A 17362-nucleotide genomic window follows, 5' to 3' on the forward strand; every position below is an offset into this window, starting at 1 on the left:
TGCAGTATTGAAAGCGACCCATTAAAAGAGTTCACTGTTTTAATGATCTGTCGTTATTTTTGCTTTACTGAAGCTACTGGTGTGTGAAACCTGTTATGAATATGATGATAATAATAATAATAATAATAATACAAGCTTTCGTCAAGGATTTCTTGATCTAGTCTTGTTTAAGAGAGAAAGTAAACTGCTAGAAAAGATGTATTGTTGTTGTTTGCCATGTTTAAATGTTACAATTTTATTGGTGTGTGTAACAGCTCAAGTATACTGTATGTGTGCAAAAGTATTTATAACTTGGTAATGCAATTAATATTCATTTTTTTATTTATAGACTAAGATTTACAGACTCATTTTTAATTTGTACATTGAAACATATTGATTTGTCCAGACTTAGGGCCTTCTCATGGTGTCACGCTGGAGGAAAGTGCTGAGCAGGAAGAGCCGGTCAGGGACAGAACCAGTGACAGTGAAAATGAAAGAAGGCAGTGCAGGAAGAGATGCAGGCTTTTAGAGAGAAATGGGACATGCAGCTTTCTGAAGCTTCACTGGTGGCAAATCAGATGGATATTGAACCTAAATTCTCCAAAGAACATGGACACCACCGTAAAAGCAAGAAATTCCATGATGAGGCTGCTGAAGCAGAAGTAGCAGTTTTTTATACGGCCATGGACAGCCTGATCAGTGACTTGAATACACGATTCCTTATGACAGCAGCTATAGTCGAGGACTTTGCAAGTGTCCTGCAAATAGGCCGTATGAGTGAAGATACTGTCTCAGTTTTGTGTCATCCACTGATACAAAAATACCACAGTGACCTTACACCTGAGTTGATTAATGAAATGAGACATCTAAATGCTGCATATGCAGCTACTTTCCCATTGGAGTTGTCCCCTCTTGAACTTTTGAATCAAATCTACATGATGCAGCTCCAGAGTATTTTCAGTGAAGTGTGCATTGCGCTGCACATATTTTGCACTTTGCCTGTTGCAAGTGGAGAGAGAGCTTTCAGTAAGCTCAATTTAGTGAAGAACTACCTCAGATCCACAATGTGTCAGGAAAGACTAAATGGTCTTGCCATGCTGTCTATTGAACATGATTTAGCAAGACAGCTTGATTTCAAAGGTCTTATCAAAGATTTTGCTGAGAGAAAAACACGGCACTTGGCACTTTAAGAATAAGAAATGGCCAGAAGTTGACTGCTTTTAAAGACTTCCAGGCAGTTTTAACAGTGTCTGAAAGAGAGAGGATACAATGCTTGTAATGACGCGTACTGTATACAGTTATAATTATTTGTACAGTTATGTATGCAAAATTTCAGTTATTGTAATAAACCGTTCAAATTTATTATTTTTGTCTCTTATTGAAAGCAATATGCAACTAGATAGTAGAAGTTCGAGTACAAACTTTATGTTGGCTTGACAAAGCCTGTCCCGAAGAGTTTGAAATAGTTTGAAAGGTTTTATCGTTAAACATTTTCTAACATGATGGAAAAAATAATGTGACCCCAGTGTGTTAAAACCGGGCTTAGTATGTTGTTAGCATGATTAGCATGTTACTAGCATGATTATAACGACACATGGGCATGGCTTGTAATCTGCAATTGATAATACTCTAAGCTATGAGTGAATGTATTGGTGGATTGTAGCTTGAAAGCTCTAGGAGGAGTTAAAGTCAGAAAATTTAGTCTCAGAATAATAATAATAATAACTAGATGAGGTAAAAGTTTGTGAACAAACTTTATGTTGGCTTGAGAAAGACAGAGGGAGAGAGACCACAACCAGGCAAAATGTATGTGGTTTATTAAGTTTCTTATTAGAACTTATTAGGTTTTGCTGGATGGATGGACAGACGGATGTACGGATAGATAGATAGATAGATAGATAGATAGATAGATAGATAGATAGATAGATAGATAGATAGATAGATAGATATGAGTGACCTATGAGTGAAACGAACCAACTCCCGTGTCTCTATGACGTTCTGATGCAGAGATATACATATTGCTAATCGGTTGCTAGGCTAACATGTTTGGTTGCTATGGGCGTGGCTTGGCATCTGCACTTGATAACACTCTAAGCTATGAGTGAAACAAACCAACCCCCGTCTCTCTATGATGTTCTGATGCAGAGATATAGGTGTAGCTAAATGGTTGCTAGGCTAACCTGTTTGGTTGCTATGGGCGTGGCTTAGCATATGTCAGTTGATGATACTCTAAGCTATGAGTGAAACGAACCAACTCCCGTGTCTCTACGATGTTCTGATGCAGAGATATAGGTTTTGCTAAACGGTTGCTAGGCTAACCTGTTTGGTTGCTATGGGCGTGGCTTAGCATATGTCAGTTGATGATACTCTAAGCTATGAGTGAAACGAACCAACTCCCGTGTCTCTACGATGTTCTGATGCAGAGATATAGGTTTTGCTAAACGGTTGCTAGGCTAACCTGTTTGGTTGCTATGGGCGTGGCTTAGCATATGTCAGTTGATGATACTCTAAGCTATGAGTGAAACGAACCAACTCCCGTGTCTCTACGATGTTCTGATGCAGAGATATAGGTTTTGCTAAACGGTTGCTAGGCTAACCTGTTTGGTTGCTATGGGCGTGGCTTAGCATATGTCAGTTGATGATACTCTAAGCTATGAGTGAAACGAACCAACCCCCGTGTCTCTACGATGTTCTGATGCAGAGATATAGGTTTTGCTAAACGGTTGCTAGGCTAACCTGTTTGGTTGCTATGGGCGTGGCTTAGCATATGTCAGTTGATGATACTCTAAGCTATGAGTGAAACGAACCAACTCCCGTGTCTCTACGATGTTCTTATGCAGAGATATAGGTTTTGCTAAACGGTTGCTAGGCTAACCTGTTTGGTTGCTATGGGCGTGGCTTAGCATATGTCAGTTGATGATACTCTAAGCTATGAGTGAAACGAACCAACCCCCGTGTCTCTACGATGTTCTTATGCAGAGATATAGGTTTTGCTAAACGGTTGCTAGGCTAACCTGTTTGGTTGCTATGGGCGTGGCTTAGCATATGTCAGTTGATGATACTCTAAGCTATGAGTGAAACGAACCAACCCCCGTGTCTCTACGATGTTCTTATGCAGAGATATAGGTTTTGCTAAACGGTTGCTAGGCTAACCTGTTTGGTTGCTATGGGCGTGGCTTAGCATATGTCAGTTGATGATACTCTAAGCTATGAGTGAAACGAACCAACCCCCTTGTCTCTACGATGTTCTGATGCAGAGATATAGGTTTTGCTAAACGGTTGCTAGGCTAACCCTACATCTCGGATGGCCTGAGGGTGAGTAAATAAACAACAAATTTGAATTCTATGATGAACTATCGCTTAAATGTCTGTTTGTTTGACAACTGAGCAATTCCAGCGTCATGGATGTGACATAAAAACGCTCAGAGAATGTTGAATGAATTTTTTACCAATATACTCAGTGTTGGGTGTAACTAGTTACTAAGTAATTAGTTACTGTAATTTAATTACTTTCCCCTTGAAAAAGTAAAGTAAGGGATTACTGTTATTTTTCTGTAATTTAATTACAGTTACTTCTGATGTAATTAAACTAAATACTTTGTGTAATATGTGTGTGCAATAGTGGAATTGACATCAAAATTCAAAGTCTAACTTTAAAATCCTTGCTTTAACGTAGAATTCTCACATTTGTAATACTTTGGTCAGTTAATAATACTACTTTATGTAGTTTAATATTATTTATTTGAATTAATTAAATAAGCCGTTTCATGTCTATCCTTCAATCGCTTAACTAATCAAGGTTGATGTAGGATATAGAAAGTAATTAGTAATAAGTAACTAAATACTTTTTGGAGAGAGTAATTTGTACAGTAATCTAATACGCCCTTTTCACAATGACGTCACTTAACTTCCGCCTTTTTGCAAAGCAGTGTATCATAACATCCGTCTTGCAACAAACAAGAAGAAGAAGAAGAAGAAGAACTTCCGTTTTGCCGTCGCGCTGGAATTTAACAACAGTGAGAAAAAAAACTGACAGAACACTTATTCAAGTACTTATCCTAGCACCTTCGCTAACACAAAAAGAAAACAAAACACTTACCTTCATAATCAAACAGGTACTGTTCAACGAAGAATTTGTATCCTTTCTCTAGCTTTGATCTTGTCGTTAGCGAAAATTTGCCTGCAAGACGTTGTACATCATCTAGACGTATTTGTGGCAGATGTGCAAGCCACTTGGTAAACTCCATTCTGAGGCGCTAGCGGAAGTAACTTCTTCTTCTTCTTGAGTTTTACTGGCGGTTGGCAAATCAGCTTATAGGTGCATTACCGCCACCTTATGAACTGGAGTGCTAGCGGAAGTAATGATACACTGCTTCGCGGCAGAACGGAAGATGCGTGACTTCATGTGAAAAGGGCGTATTACACTATTGAATATGTAATTAGTAACTAGTAATTAATTACTTTTTCAGAGTAACGTACCCAACACTGAATATACTGAACCATTTTTGTTAATATTTTACTAAACCCTTTGATAGTTTGAACATCAGAAAAACATATGTCTATGCACAAGTTTTCGGTTTTAAAAAGGGAAATAAACATGCGTTATGGATATGACAAAAAAAGGACACCGTTTTTGGGAGACAACAAACTTTGTAGAATTTCTGCGAATTAAAATGCACAAACCTAAGCAATTATACCCAACCAATGTAGAAGGGATGACTCTTTATAGAGCATGAATTAGTTAGTTTAAAATTGCATGTGCCCATTTATGAGGAATATGTACCATTATGGATGTGACAATCCTGAAAATGGCACTTATCTGAGTCCTGACTATGAAAAAGCATGCACTGAAAATAAAACAAATGCTTTAAAAACTTGGAGAACTTGCATGGGTATTTGAACCACCAAATGTTAACATCTGTGTCTTTACAGTAAAAACTTTATTTTTTCATGGTAAGGTTGACATTTTCATGGACTTGCCCAACTTGTTTTCTGTACAACTGCTTTGCAACAATGCAAAATTGTGAAAATTAGTAACCTTTAGAAATGAACTTGACCTGATTACATCAAAGGTGTACATTTTCTAAACATATGGGAGGGAAGGACAGAACTTGGCGTGAACGCTCCTGCCAGCCAGTTTAAGATTGAACCCTACGGAATAATTGTTCATTATTTGGGTTGGTTCACGTGCTTGCTGTCCCCTGGTGGTAGATGAAATAACTACACCGCTTTGTTGTGCTGATAAAAATAATTTGTGTTGGTCTTTTAAAACAAATCAAGTGTTCAATGTTTTGTGAGAAAAGGACTGAAATAAAGAACAAGCAACTGTTTTACCTTCCGTTCTGTTTTGATGTTTTTGGTGGCTGATTGTCCTAAAACAGGGCTCAACATGGTCACTTAGTTTTGTTAACACGGCAGAGAAAATCTAAACACAGCTCAGATTTTTTTTGCTGCAGTTGCTTTTGCGGGCACAACCACACTGATTGTCAGTGCAAACCCAATATAAATTTGCAATAGATATTTTGTTATTGACAATGGCAAATTGAATATAGGGTGGCATATGCAATTTGTTGCTGCTGTCGGTGAGAGAAATATGAAGCAGCGTAACAGGCAGTGACTTTTGATTTTTAACTAAGTTAAAACTTAAATTTTATGTTTCTTTGTCGCAACTCCAAACACAGCAACCTGTCGCTCAACAAAAGAAAAAAAAACACACCAAGGTGACTTTGATCAAGCTTATACAAACTGGACCTTGGGGCGTTCTCATGGTTAAAATACAGAAAAGTCCAGATATGAAGTAGACAGACCAAAAAGTATGTTTTTATTTTGCCTGTCTCATCTTAACCCAAGCCATTCTCTTTTTCTGCCTTCAACTATATGCTAAGACAAAAGACTGAAACGTAGGAGAGCGAGCAAAGCACAAAATGTTATTTTATTTACAAAGTTTGTTTTTGTCTTACAGAAAGTAAAAATGTAGCTACAACCTTGATTTGTGCCACAGACTGCCACACTAAAATTATGGCTGGCTTGTTACACATTGCTATAGCATTCTTATTGGGAAATTTGGAACAAAAACTAAATGGGGAGGAAATGTCAAAAAAAGAGGAGAAAACTTTCATTTTAACAAAATATTAAAAGCACAGACCCAAAACTAAATACCAGTCCCCAAAGTCCCCACAGGTTTTGAAACACAAACGGGCAGGGGAATGACAGTAGACTTGTGGAATGCTGAGTAAGCCACCGATCCAGAAGGCTCTCATTCAGCTCGTAGGCTCCATATGCACAGCTCCACCCGTCCGGTACAGTCTTGCCCCCACAGGGAGCTTAGCGCTTGGGTAGAAAGAGGGGGTGGAGGAATAGCAAGGTTGATGGGATAGCCAAGTTGTTGAAAAGGAGAAGGAGGGAAGGGTTGGTAACAGAGTTGTTCCTCTGCTCTTAATCATCCTCCTCGTCATCATCTTCCTCGTCTTCATCATCTGCTTCTCGTTTTCTCTTCTCACCCTTTCCCCCTTGCTCTTCTTCTCAGAGAGAAACATAGTTACTTTCACCGATAATTTAAGAAACGGCAAACCAACAAAAAAGACGACTCAAAAATTACCTTCTTCATCGTCTTCGTCATCATCATCATCATCATCATCTACTTCTCCATCCTGACCAAAGTCTTCCTCCTAAAACCAATAAGCCCATGAGTTTATGTTGCAGTGTTCCCGAACGAAAAAAAATCAATAGACCAACAGTTACCTCATCATCTCCACTCTCATCATCCTCCTCGCCTTCAACCTCATCTTCATCGTCATCCTCATCATCTTCTTCGTCAAACTCTTCCTCCTCTCCATCCTCATCTTCGTCTTCTCCTTCTGCATTGAAAGTCATAAATGAACATACAAACCCTCGAAACAGACCATGTTTAAACACTAAAGTTAAAAGCTAAACACCCTTACCCTCGTCATCATCATCATCAACTCCATCAGCTTCTCCATCAGAGTCCGATGCCTCTCGGTCATCCATGTCATAGCCATCCAGATATGTGAGCTGTGGAAGGAGCTTGAAGACACTTTCCCGGTAGTCATTCAAGTTTGTGACTTCACAATTGAAAAGGTCGAGACTCTTCAAATGGTCAAGCTTTTTCTGTCAAAGAGAACAGAAGCTATTTTTAGAACTATTATTGACAAGTGTAATTGCTATAAAGGCAATGTGTAAAACGGCATCAAATGTAGTCTGAGTGAGAAGTATGTACAAACCAAGGGTTCCAATGTGCTGATGTCTTTCAGTTTGTTTCCACTTAGGTTTAGATGTGTGAGATTGGGGAGTTTTTCAGCTAAAACATCAAGGCCACCAGAGATTCTGTTGTCACTGAGTTCCAACTGGAAGAGTTCAAACATATCCCATATCAGAACCCAAAACACAAGTTAAATATACATATTTAAATGAACATATACATACTGAAGGTTTACCTTTTTAAGCTTTCCGAGTTTTGGAAGGTTGGAGACTGAAAGTAGACCAACATTTATCAAACTTAAAAATTCAAGATTTACAAAATCTACTGTAAGGCCTTCAATTTTCCCTTCATTTGATCTGCAGTTGTCAAGGACAAGTTCTCGTACCTAGAAAAAAAACAAGAAAGAAAAGAATACAATGTAACAACAATACCAGTGAAGTGCAAGCCTTACAAAAATTGACTGCGGTTCAACTATAAGTAGCCATAGTATTTATTTAGCTTTATTTCTAGTTAAACCACGTTTTTTATGTATTAAAATTAATACAAACTACAGTGTAACAGTTACTGTGTTAACAGTCAGAGAGACGAAAGACTGGGTTTAAAAGTTGCTCAACTGGAGAAAAAAATGCATTTGATCTTGATAATACACTTTTACAGTATGGTTATGATTTTGGCCTGTTTGTTGTGCCACATTTTGTTCGTTAATATATTAGTTTACGAACGAACATTAAAACCACCGAATACTGTTCGAAAAGTCTGCTGCCGTTGTTGTTTAGCCCTATGGCTAAGACTGTGGCAGCAGTCACCAATGAGAAAAGAGCAGATTGCAAGTCGACGGCCAGACAACATGGACATATCCCAAAGACACTACCGTCTTTCGTGAAATTTTGTGTGACAAACTGCAATTGGAGTGTATTTAAAAACGTATGTAAGACAGAAGCGGTGTGTCGATGGCGTATTCTTGCTGCGAAAGACGAAGATAGAGCGGAAATTACAGAGACAAAAATGGAGAGTTTCGTTCCTGACAACATGGCGCCTCCTCAGACAGACTAAGCTCATGCTTCTCTACGCATTAAACCTAACTCAAAACACTTAGATTGAAAATTTGACACTACGCTGTTAGTTAGCTAACAGCTTAATGTTTTACGTGATGTTCACTTTATGTGTAACGTTAACTGCTCTCAAACGTTTAGCCGAAGTGACCGACCAACCAAATTAGCACATGTAGCTTATTTTTGCTCGAGCCATTCGTACCGTCTTCGTGTACACTGCCATACAATAGTCACACGTTACATTTTTAATTTAACGTGTACATTAAAAATATTCAGAAAACGTACATATATCGACCACGAGCGATAGTTGGTCAGTAGTGGCGCGTGGGGTGTAATGGTGAGTAATGGCGGGAACCACCGTCTCACACGAAAAAGTAACAATATAACGTTAGCGAGTAAAACACAGTTCATTTATTAATAACACACAACGCGTTTAATATGACATGTTTTACGATCAGCTTTTGCACATCTCCTTGCAGTTTGACGAAGACTTTAATTTTCATTTATCATTCTATTCATATATAAACGGAAACGTCGGTCACTAGTAAGAATACATTAATAATGCGACTGACTGTGCATCAAATTATACTTTGACTTTTAAAAACTACAGCTTGTTTTATTACATCTCTTTCGAGATATAGAAAAAAGCTACACTGAAGGGCCATGGTTTGAAAATGTGACCCATATTTAAGAAAATATTTTAATTTTTGTTTGTCTTTAAACTATTTCAGGTTGATTACTTTAAAGTGCTTTGTAATAAAGGGCGCCTCATGTTAGCAACAAAAATGGCCACCGCGGTGAAATAAACCATCCCGTCCATATCTAACAACACCGACGTTAAAAGGAGCAAATATTCACTATATGATCGTATCACATCATGAATGCACACATCCAGCATGGGGGACTTAAATGCTGCAATAACGCCTTCAGCCGCCCAAACTAACTAACGTTACTCCGTCTAGCTTAAACAGTCTGGGTCCTTTCGTATCAAAACAAGACGAATGGACATTAATGATGTGAATATAGATAACGTTACTGCACTTTCTCCTCTTAACTCTGTGTCAGCGGCATTACACCCATGTGCTTACCATTAAACTACACACAGGTCACTTGGAAGTAGAAAGTAGCACAGCTAGCATGGCTGGGCATAAAACTAAACGTGTGGCTCAAAATTACTTACATCAGATGGTGTCCTGTTCCTCAGCTCCAAATGAATCCTCTTTTTCATGTCCATATCGCCCTCAAAAGTTGGACTCTTTCCTCTTGGGTTTGGGGGAATTTCTGTTCAGCCCAAAAGGTAGAAAGATGCCTTAATGGAGGGAGAATATGGGACTGTATAATGATCTGAGCCCAGCGCCAAGTTACTCTGGGAGAGCAGAAACCATGGGGGGAAACGGCACTGAAACAAATATATACTCAATAGCGCCATCTCTGGTCAACGACTCCCACTGCAGTCTCACAAACACGACAAACGCAGCAACACTGCTGCATTACAGTTTGTGGTAGAGAAAGGTTTACGGCTTGTATTTGTCTGGGAATCTTATTTTTTTGGAAATGTTACTCGTATTTCTCTTTGGCTTAAAATGATGTCATTACAGTACGTTTTGTGCCATATCTGCAGTAAACTAATTTAAATTTACTTGTTACATAAAGTGAATAGATTTTAACTTTACATTGTATTTTATACTTTTTGTTTATTTTTATCTTAATAAGAAGTAATGTTTATATAAGAACATACTAAAACATTAATGTATTTGTTTCACTAAATTATTGCATTTTGTGTTATCCTGAAGACTTCATACAATTATTACTTTCCTAAAAAATTAATAAATAAGTGCATTTTAAATGGTAATTGTACGCTAATGAATCTGAGTCTATATAAGGGTTTACTCTTAATTTGTGTCTGGGCAACAAACTGCTTTAGATATTACTCATAACACACAGCATTAGGTGGCCAGGTTTTGCCAATAAATGTTAAGCATTTTAAACATTTTGATACACTCATCGATACTAAAGTACTCAAAATTTCTTAAGGTTTAACTTTTAAGCCTGGTTACACAGACAATGCTTAAGGCCATAGTCCCAGACTAAAATGAATGTTTTAAAATGAACAGTCTTAACCGAAAATAACTTGCCCTGACATCTTAAAATATTAAGTTTTGTTTCAAGGGTTCATTCTTTATTTAACCAGGTAAAAACGCATTGAGATTAAAATCTCCTTTACAAGAGTGACCTGGCCAGGGCGGCAGCTACATATAACAAATGATCACACCAGTGATGTTGTTTTCTAAGGCATTTTAATAAAAGCATCTTAAATATCCTATTTTAACAAAGGCATAGTCGTGGTTTAAGCTAAGCATTCTCTTTAATTTTACATTCTTCATTTCAAGTTACTGTAACTGCCGATAAACTATCCTTGAAAAAATCTTCCTCAAAACACTTTAAATAAGTGATTATTTAGTTATCTTTTAGATACCCCAATGTATGCAATTTAAACAGTATTACAATAGAGTATTTTTTGTTTCTTTGTGTATTGTGTATAGAAGTTTTCACATATTATATTGTTTGTTGTTTAAGCAAGTATTTACCAGGAGAGGGCATATTTTTTACACATAGCTTCGAACCTTAAAGAGAAACTAGAGTGGTTGAAATGAAGTGAAACTAAGGAATAAACCTAGGTTAATGGAAAATGTATTTCAAAAGCATCTGCAAAGAAGTGGAGCCACATTACAAATATGACTACAAATAAGCAATAAACCTCAGCTACTAAAGGCACAGTCAGCTTTTACCAAAGACGCCACATTATTAGTTTCTAAATAGCAATCCATTGGTCAAAATGATAAAGTTGTGTACAATTGTGACCAATGTAAAACCTTTTTTATTGTTTATTTAAAAAATAATGACACCATTTGTTTACATGGACAAACTGTATTGACAAAGAACAGTGGTCAAAGCTCACCTACACCAGACAGACACTTAACATGCTAGTTGATATACAGCCTCAGATAATAGAACACAACTATATCAACATGTGAGAACTCTGACCCAGTTTTAACAGCAACAACTATATTGAGAGATTTGTAATTGGGTTGCCATTTTGTTGGCATAATTAAGTTCAGTACATGCTTTGCATGGTTGCATTACAGCCAAACAATGCAAAGGTGTATTGTACAGCCAAATGTATTGTGCAAGCACAGTGTTTCTTTTTTAATAAAATTCTAGCACTTCTATGATAACAAACCTTTTAATACTGTGAAATGAAATAAATGTACAGCTCAGACAACAGTATTTCAAAAATTGCTTCAGCTTTTCTGAAGGCAAAAGGTGACCACTCGCAACCTTTGGTATTAAAATGTTGTCCTGTGTTGCTATTATTATAGTGGTTAACACATTATAGCAGTGGGGATATTTTTATTTTGTTATTACTGTCTTATATACAGTAATATTTATTATACCTTAACAGTTGTTCCAAGGGAGGTGACCGTATCTGGTGGGACAGCAGACATCAATGTGTTTTAAAAAGATTGTAAACACACCCAGAAAATGAACAGCAGAGATAAAATGGTGCAGCCAGTAAAGGCAGTCATCTTACTGGCATTAAGAGTATTCAAATTACATGGAAATACAGAATAGCCCTTAATGTCAACGTTTCTGTGTTAATTTTAATATTGTTAAAAAATAAAACATGTTTGGGCACCATAATGCTTGGGACAATGAAACAGTACTACAGTAGTCATGTTTAGTGCTTTGTTGCATATTTAATGACTGTGAGTGTTTTGTGACAAGCTCACAGATCCCCATTGATGATGTATTATAACGCCTGATGGCCTGTGAATTCAGAAGTGAAATGAATTTGGATGTGTACAGAAACATCTCAGCCACTAAAGAACAAGCAAATGCTTATTTTGGATGACACTGTGATATTATAAAACATTTCCCGAAGTTATACTGTAATAATGATTGTCTTAGCTATTACATATAAATTCAATCAAACGGAAGTATTTTTTTTTTATGTTAACTACATTTTTTAACACATAACATAACACAACTCTTGGCCCTGTGGACCAGTTAACAAATTTCTTTTAATGGCAGAAAAACTGTCACTTAGACCCAGACAAATATATCTAAACAGCACTACCATCAGGGCTGGCAGCCAGTTGTATGACCTCCTTTTTTTTCTTTCTTCTGTGAATACTGTGCCAAGTTCTCCACCTCTGCAAATAAGATAAGAGCACAACTGCACGAACTCTCCCAGCACTATGGTAATGTTTAACCAGATAATTATTCTCTTTGAGGCAAGAAAAGTAAATGAGTGCAATTTTTGTCTCTATCATTTCAATACTTTATATTCTTGTGATAGGCCAACAAAATGGACGATACATTGGAGAAAGAGAATCCGCCATCTGAAGTAAACGTTTCTAATGAAGGTATGACTTTTAAATCAATTTAATCTTAAAAAAACAATACAAAAAAAAATGCATTACAAAGGATTGCTTGAGTTTTGTTTTCTAAAGATGCAATAAATAACCTGGTTTTTAAAAATAAATCAATAAAACAAAGCTGTTCTTTAAATTTCAAATTGTTTTACTTTTGTAAAAAAGATTTGTTGTACTGTAATTACAGTCTTCCGCACATAGTATAGGACTATGTTTACTTAAATACTTGTTTAATTGTTTGTCGTTTGCCCATGATAATATATATTTTAAGAGTTTCAGACAGTTCTGTAGTTAGGCTGCAGGGTGCATTGAGCATGTGTTTGATACTCTTACAATCGTAAAAAAAAAAAAGAGAATGCTGAGGACTTTTAACTTCAGTGTTTTACAGCAAATGTTTGAGAACTGCAATCCCAGTTAAATAAAACACCAGGATTGATTTGTTTGTTTGGTAGCTGGAATTCGGCTACGGTTGAGAGACAGAGACCTGCTGAAGAAACGAAAGGCTGAGGCAGAGGAAAAGGCAACCAACCAGTGGGTGTCTGGGTAAAGATAACATTGATATGGTGGGGATGAGACTTGAACGAAAACTAAACTTACTAAAAACTACTAGCATTGATATTTTTTATTCATATTGCACTGTGGCATTTCTACATGCACAAATGAATACATGTTTGATCATTAAGAACACTAAAAAGCATTCTTGAACATAATTGCTTTGTAATATTGTCCTAACATTGACTGCAGGGAACAAAGCCTTAAAAGAGCAAAAAAGTGGTCCAGTGCCAGTGGTACCCCTGGAAGAAAAGGTCGTCCAAGAAAACAGCCTCCGGTAGTTGTGTCAGAAGATTTTAGTGTGGTTCAGGAAACAGATCCTCCCTCCATCACACCACCTGTATTACCCACAGAAGCTGAAACAGCAACTCCACAACCAGCACCAGTGTCTGTGGAAACAATAAAGGAAAAAACACTCAAGACGTTTTTCATTGAGGATTTAGGACCTGATGAGGAGGAAGACATGCCTTTATCTCAAAAAAGGCTTGTCATTGATTCAGGTATTAGAAATAACCCCTTACCATTAGATATACTATTTGACTACCATAACAACTGTATGTCTCAACACAATGAATTGTAACAATCCGAGTCTGTACTTTTTTTAGATATAGGTGAACCGCGTACTGATGTGCCTGAACAGATTCAAATCTCAGTGCCAGCGTTCGCTCCAGCTACTGCTCCGTCCTATCCAGAAAGCCTACCTGAGAATGTACCTGAGCCCCTTATTTGAGTACCTGCTCTGTACAATGCAAAAAAGCAACTAACATGTTAGCCAAAATATTTTTATTGGAACTCTAGAACAACAACATACAGTATATTTATTCAAATTGTTCATGTTTTTTTTGTGTATGCTACTCATCAAACACAAGTTTAAACATAAAACACAAATTAAAAAAATTGATTTTACAGTATATCACTGTTGCCCCTCTCTGAGGTTAAAACTTTTAAGGCTCTGTGACAAATAATCTGTTCATATGTAACTGACTATTTGAAATAAAACAACTTCTATACATTGTCTTTGTATCTTTGTTCCTTACATTGTCTTCTAATAACATCTTCTCAATTTAAATTGCTGTGTTTAGGGAGAATAAAAACACAAAAGGTTGTTTTGGCAAGTTCAGAGAGAGGCAAGTTCGGTAGGTCCTGAACCTTGCACAGGCTTGACTCTCACAACCTCAGCAAAGCCATCTCCAAACCAGCAAGTGATGTCAGCTGTGTCCAGAGTGAAGAAAAACAGACGGTCTTGACAATGTGCACGCCGATATACCGATCTGGGGTCAGCTGAGAGAATGCCGTGGATGGCTGCCATTGCCTCATCAGGTCCTTTCAAGAACTGGAACTTTGGCCTTTGGCTGTCTGTTAAATCAAAATGACAAATGTGACCACTGGCTTAATTAAAAAATGCGTCAATTAACATCTATGATTTTACATATGACAACATAAATTAGTTGAATTTACAGCTCAAAATAATTTATCAAAATAACAAAAGATACAGTTGAATAAAATCTCAAATGTTCATTAATGTTTGTAACATAAGTACCTGTACTGTTGCAGGGAACAAACTCGTTAAGCTCCTTCTCAGCATTTACAGTAAATCGCACATCAAGGTAACTGATAGGAGGCGACCTGACCCAGGCAGCAATAGTGCTGTATAACTCATGACCAAAGCTCAGTCTGGATAAACTTATAGGGGTTGGTCCTGCTAAACTGCACTCGGGAGCATCCGTGTTTTTGTCCTCAGCTGTCTGTTCACAGAAAACATTCCCGTGTTTGAGGTAGTCTTTGACTTCTGCTAGCACATCAGTCACACCTCTGCATCCAGACCTTGACTGAGAGAAACCCGAAGCACTGGCTGGACAAGAGATGCTTGTTTCTGGGCTGAGCTCTGTAAAATGTTTAGATGTCGTCTCCAAGATGTCGGTTTCTTCATCTAGCTCCATGTCTTCAGCCATCGGAAGGTCTGTGAATGATGACGTTTTACTGGTATCGTCTGTTCTTGTTGTAGGAGAGTCATAGTCTGGAATATATGGTTTGATGTCTAGAACAGGTGTTCCAGTGATGACGTCAACTCCTGACAAGTGAAGTGTATCTCCTTTAAAATCAAACAACAATCAGTGATTTTGCTTTTCTTCAATGTTTTATCTGGATTTGATTTGAAATAAATTAACTGCGCCTTTTTAATGCTGATTGGTCTTTAAAAATCATACAGTTTTACACACAAGCCATTTACACAGTTTTACACACAAGTCGATTTAATGTTAAATAAAATACGTACCTTACCTGTGCAGAATGCTTTTCATCTAAAATGTTATAATTACTTTTACACATATCTATTATAAATATTATAATAAAAATGTGCCTTTACTTTGGACGTATAGCAATATTTTTTTTCAATGAATCAATGACACAATAGTGACTTATTTTAAACAATGAATAAAAATGTGATGCGTCAAGTTCCTTCATCACACATGAAACATTACAGTTGCAGTCAGTGGTGAAAAAAAAACTGTAAAACTCTATCATTCACCATCTATTGCTTTCTCATATCACTGACTTCAAGTGGAATTTTATAGGCAGCTATGGCACATTTTATATGTAAACTAGCAGGTAGTGCTATTTCAAGTACATCACGAGGTTCAGTGTAGTCTATTCTGTAGTGACAGTCCATTCAAGTTTAATGTAATAACAATGCAAATAGTACCTGTGATTTTTTCCAGCTTAGCCAAAGTCAGCCCCAAAGCATTAGGCCTGTGGGGGCTACGGGTGGAGTACACCCCCACCTTCTGACCATTCAGACGGGGTGGCTTGACTTTGGCTTTGTAGCTCAACTGCCCATTCTTATGGAAAAGGAAAATGATCCTGTAAAGTAAAAGAAAAAAAAGAGATCACTAAAAAAGTCCAACTGTCATGTCTAGTAGCTGTTCCAGGCAAGCATCTAATGTAAATCTTCCTTCAAATGTCTAAATCTATTCAACTGAATTCCTACAATGTGGTAGTAGTGTACAGTTGAAGATACAGACATGTTTTTACTACACACCAGATATGGGAGTACTGTTCCAGCCCAACTAAAGAATGATCAGGGTTATTGAAGACTGACGATTCAATCTTCAAGCTGGCTCGAGAGGAACTGCATATGGTGGGTTGTCGTGGAGTGCCATTTTTGACCGCAAAACACGAATTGACGTATCCAATCGGAACAGTATAAATGCGCCCTGAGACAGTAAAAGACATCACGTTAACAGTTACAGCAAACACAAATGTATCAAATGACTTGACACCGTGAAATGTCTTGTACAATGAATGTGTGGCTTGTTTTACACATAACATTAAGGTTACCTTGTTCTAATTGATTCACCTCACTGAGGCACTTTGATGGGCTTTTGCTCTGAAACTGTGAATCATGGTTAATACAATCTGTCAGCGTCGACTGAAGTGATGACATTTGTTTCTTATGTGCTCGTACAGATCCGTCTATCTGCTGTCTGTGTTTGATTAACATGAAACATTTAATTAATGGAGTTTTTTGTCTTTTCAAGATCAACACAACTCATACAGGTTTAAAAACCTACCTGATGTTTTTAATCTCTCTTCTCATTACTGATACTTGTTGTGTAAGTTTTCTGACTTGTTCGGCACAAGTGCACACTGGCGTTGACATTTTAATTATGACAGAACGATACAATAAACTCTAATACTTAAAATGTAAAGTATTTTATACTGCAGTATAAAATTTAAGTATTTTATACAGAAAACTGGTTTGTTTCCTTTCAGTTACCCCGCCTCTACTTCACGAACACGTGTTTTGCAGTTGGCACAAAATGTTGGACGACCAGTTACTCACGCAGAGTTTCAAGCACGATTCAAACAAAAGCTTTTGTCAAATAAGAGATTCACACGTTGTCCTTGTGTGGGGCACATAGGGACGAGTTTTACTTTGAGACTGATTTAAGTTTTAATACAATTTTGTTAAATTGTTTGTTGAATTAATTAACAAAAAAAGTATACACTTGCTGAAAAGTATACTATATCAAATAGACGGACTGAAACATTTTACAAATGATAATCTACAGCAACCAAGGGATGGTTTAAACGGGCTTGTCAAATAACCAAAAATAATGCAGTTA

General features: G+C 37.1%; 2 protein-coding genes and 1 long non-coding RNA gene across 4 annotated transcripts; 1 reads left to right on the top strand and 2 right to left on the bottom strand.

Moving 5' to 3' along the window:
* Positions 1 to 5892: 5892 nt before the first annotated feature.
* On the bottom strand, positions 5893 to 9828 carry anp32b (acidic (leucine-rich) nuclear phosphoprotein 32 family, member B). Its single transcript, XM_057330750.1, has 7 exons — positions 9431 to 9828; positions 7434 to 7583; positions 7221 to 7343; positions 6921 to 7107; positions 6721 to 6836; positions 6578 to 6647; positions 5893 to 6497 (listed from the first exon to the last, which is right to left on the bottom strand). The coding sequence occupies exons 1-7, from the start codon at positions 9482 to 9484 to the stop codon at positions 6415 to 6417; spliced, it is 783 nt and encodes a 260-aa protein (XP_057186733.1). The 5' UTR covers positions 9485 to 9828; the 3' UTR covers positions 5893 to 6414.
* A 2695-nt stretch (positions 9829 to 12523) lies between these two features.
* Positions 12524 to 14359, top strand: LOC130552457 (uncharacterized). The gene is made up of 4 exons (XR_008962738.1): positions 12524 to 12677; positions 13139 to 13249; positions 13431 to 13738; positions 13844 to 14359. It is a non-coding gene; the product is annotated as an uncharacterized LOC130552457 (long non-coding RNA).
* trmo (tRNA methyltransferase O) lies at positions 13517 to 17045 on the bottom strand. 2 transcript variants are annotated; one of them, XM_057330743.1, is made up of 7 exons: positions 16808 to 17045; positions 16575 to 16720; positions 16276 to 16450; positions 15940 to 16097; positions 14779 to 15330; positions 14388 to 14594; positions 13517 to 13627 (listed from the first exon to the last, which is right to left on the bottom strand). In XM_057330743.1, the coding sequence occupies exons 1-7, from the start codon at positions 16894 to 16896 to the stop codon at positions 13545 to 13547; spliced, it is 1410 nt and encodes a 469-aa protein (XP_057186726.1). In that variant the 5' UTR covers positions 16897 to 17045; the 3' UTR covers positions 13517 to 13544. The 2 variants fall into 2 exon arrangements, with proteins under 2 accessions (XP_057186726.1, XP_057186727.1); XM_057330744.1 differs by having other exon boundaries at positions 13518 to 13627; positions 14413 to 14594.
* Between the last annotated feature and the right edge of the window lie 317 nt (positions 17046 to 17362).

Source organism: Triplophysa rosa, linkage group LG4, assembly GCF_024868665.1.
Source record: "Triplophysa rosa linkage group LG4, Trosa_1v2, whole genome shotgun sequence".
NCBI lineage: Eukaryota > Metazoa > Chordata > Actinopteri > Cypriniformes > Nemacheilidae > Triplophysa > Triplophysa rosa.

Bases quoted from the DNA above. Each gene is read 5' to 3' on its own strand.
- anp32b (XM_057330750.1), bottom strand. From the start codon at position 9,484: ATGGACATGAAAAAGAGGATTCATTTGGAGCTGAGGAACAGGACACCA. The intron at 7,108-7,220 runs GTTTGTACATAC...TCTCTTTGACAG, and splicing joins TCAGCACATTGGAACCCTTG to AAAAAGCTTGACCATTTGAA. The intron at 6,648-6,720 runs GTAACTGTTGGT...TATTGGTTTTAG, and splicing joins ATGAGAGTGGAGATGATGAG to GAGGAAGACTTTGGTCAGGA.
- trmo (XM_057330743.1), bottom strand. From the start codon at position 16,896: ATGTCAACGCCAGTGTGCACTTGTGCCGAACAAGTCAGAAAACTTACA. The intron at 16,451-16,574 runs GTAACCTTAATG...TTACTGTCTCAG, and splicing joins GGTGAATCAATTAGAACAAG to GGCGCATTTATACTGTTCCG. The intron at 14,595-14,778 runs GTACTTATGTTA...TTGATTTAACAG, and splicing joins TGTTCCCTGCAACAGTACAG to ACAGCCAAAGGCCAAAGTTC.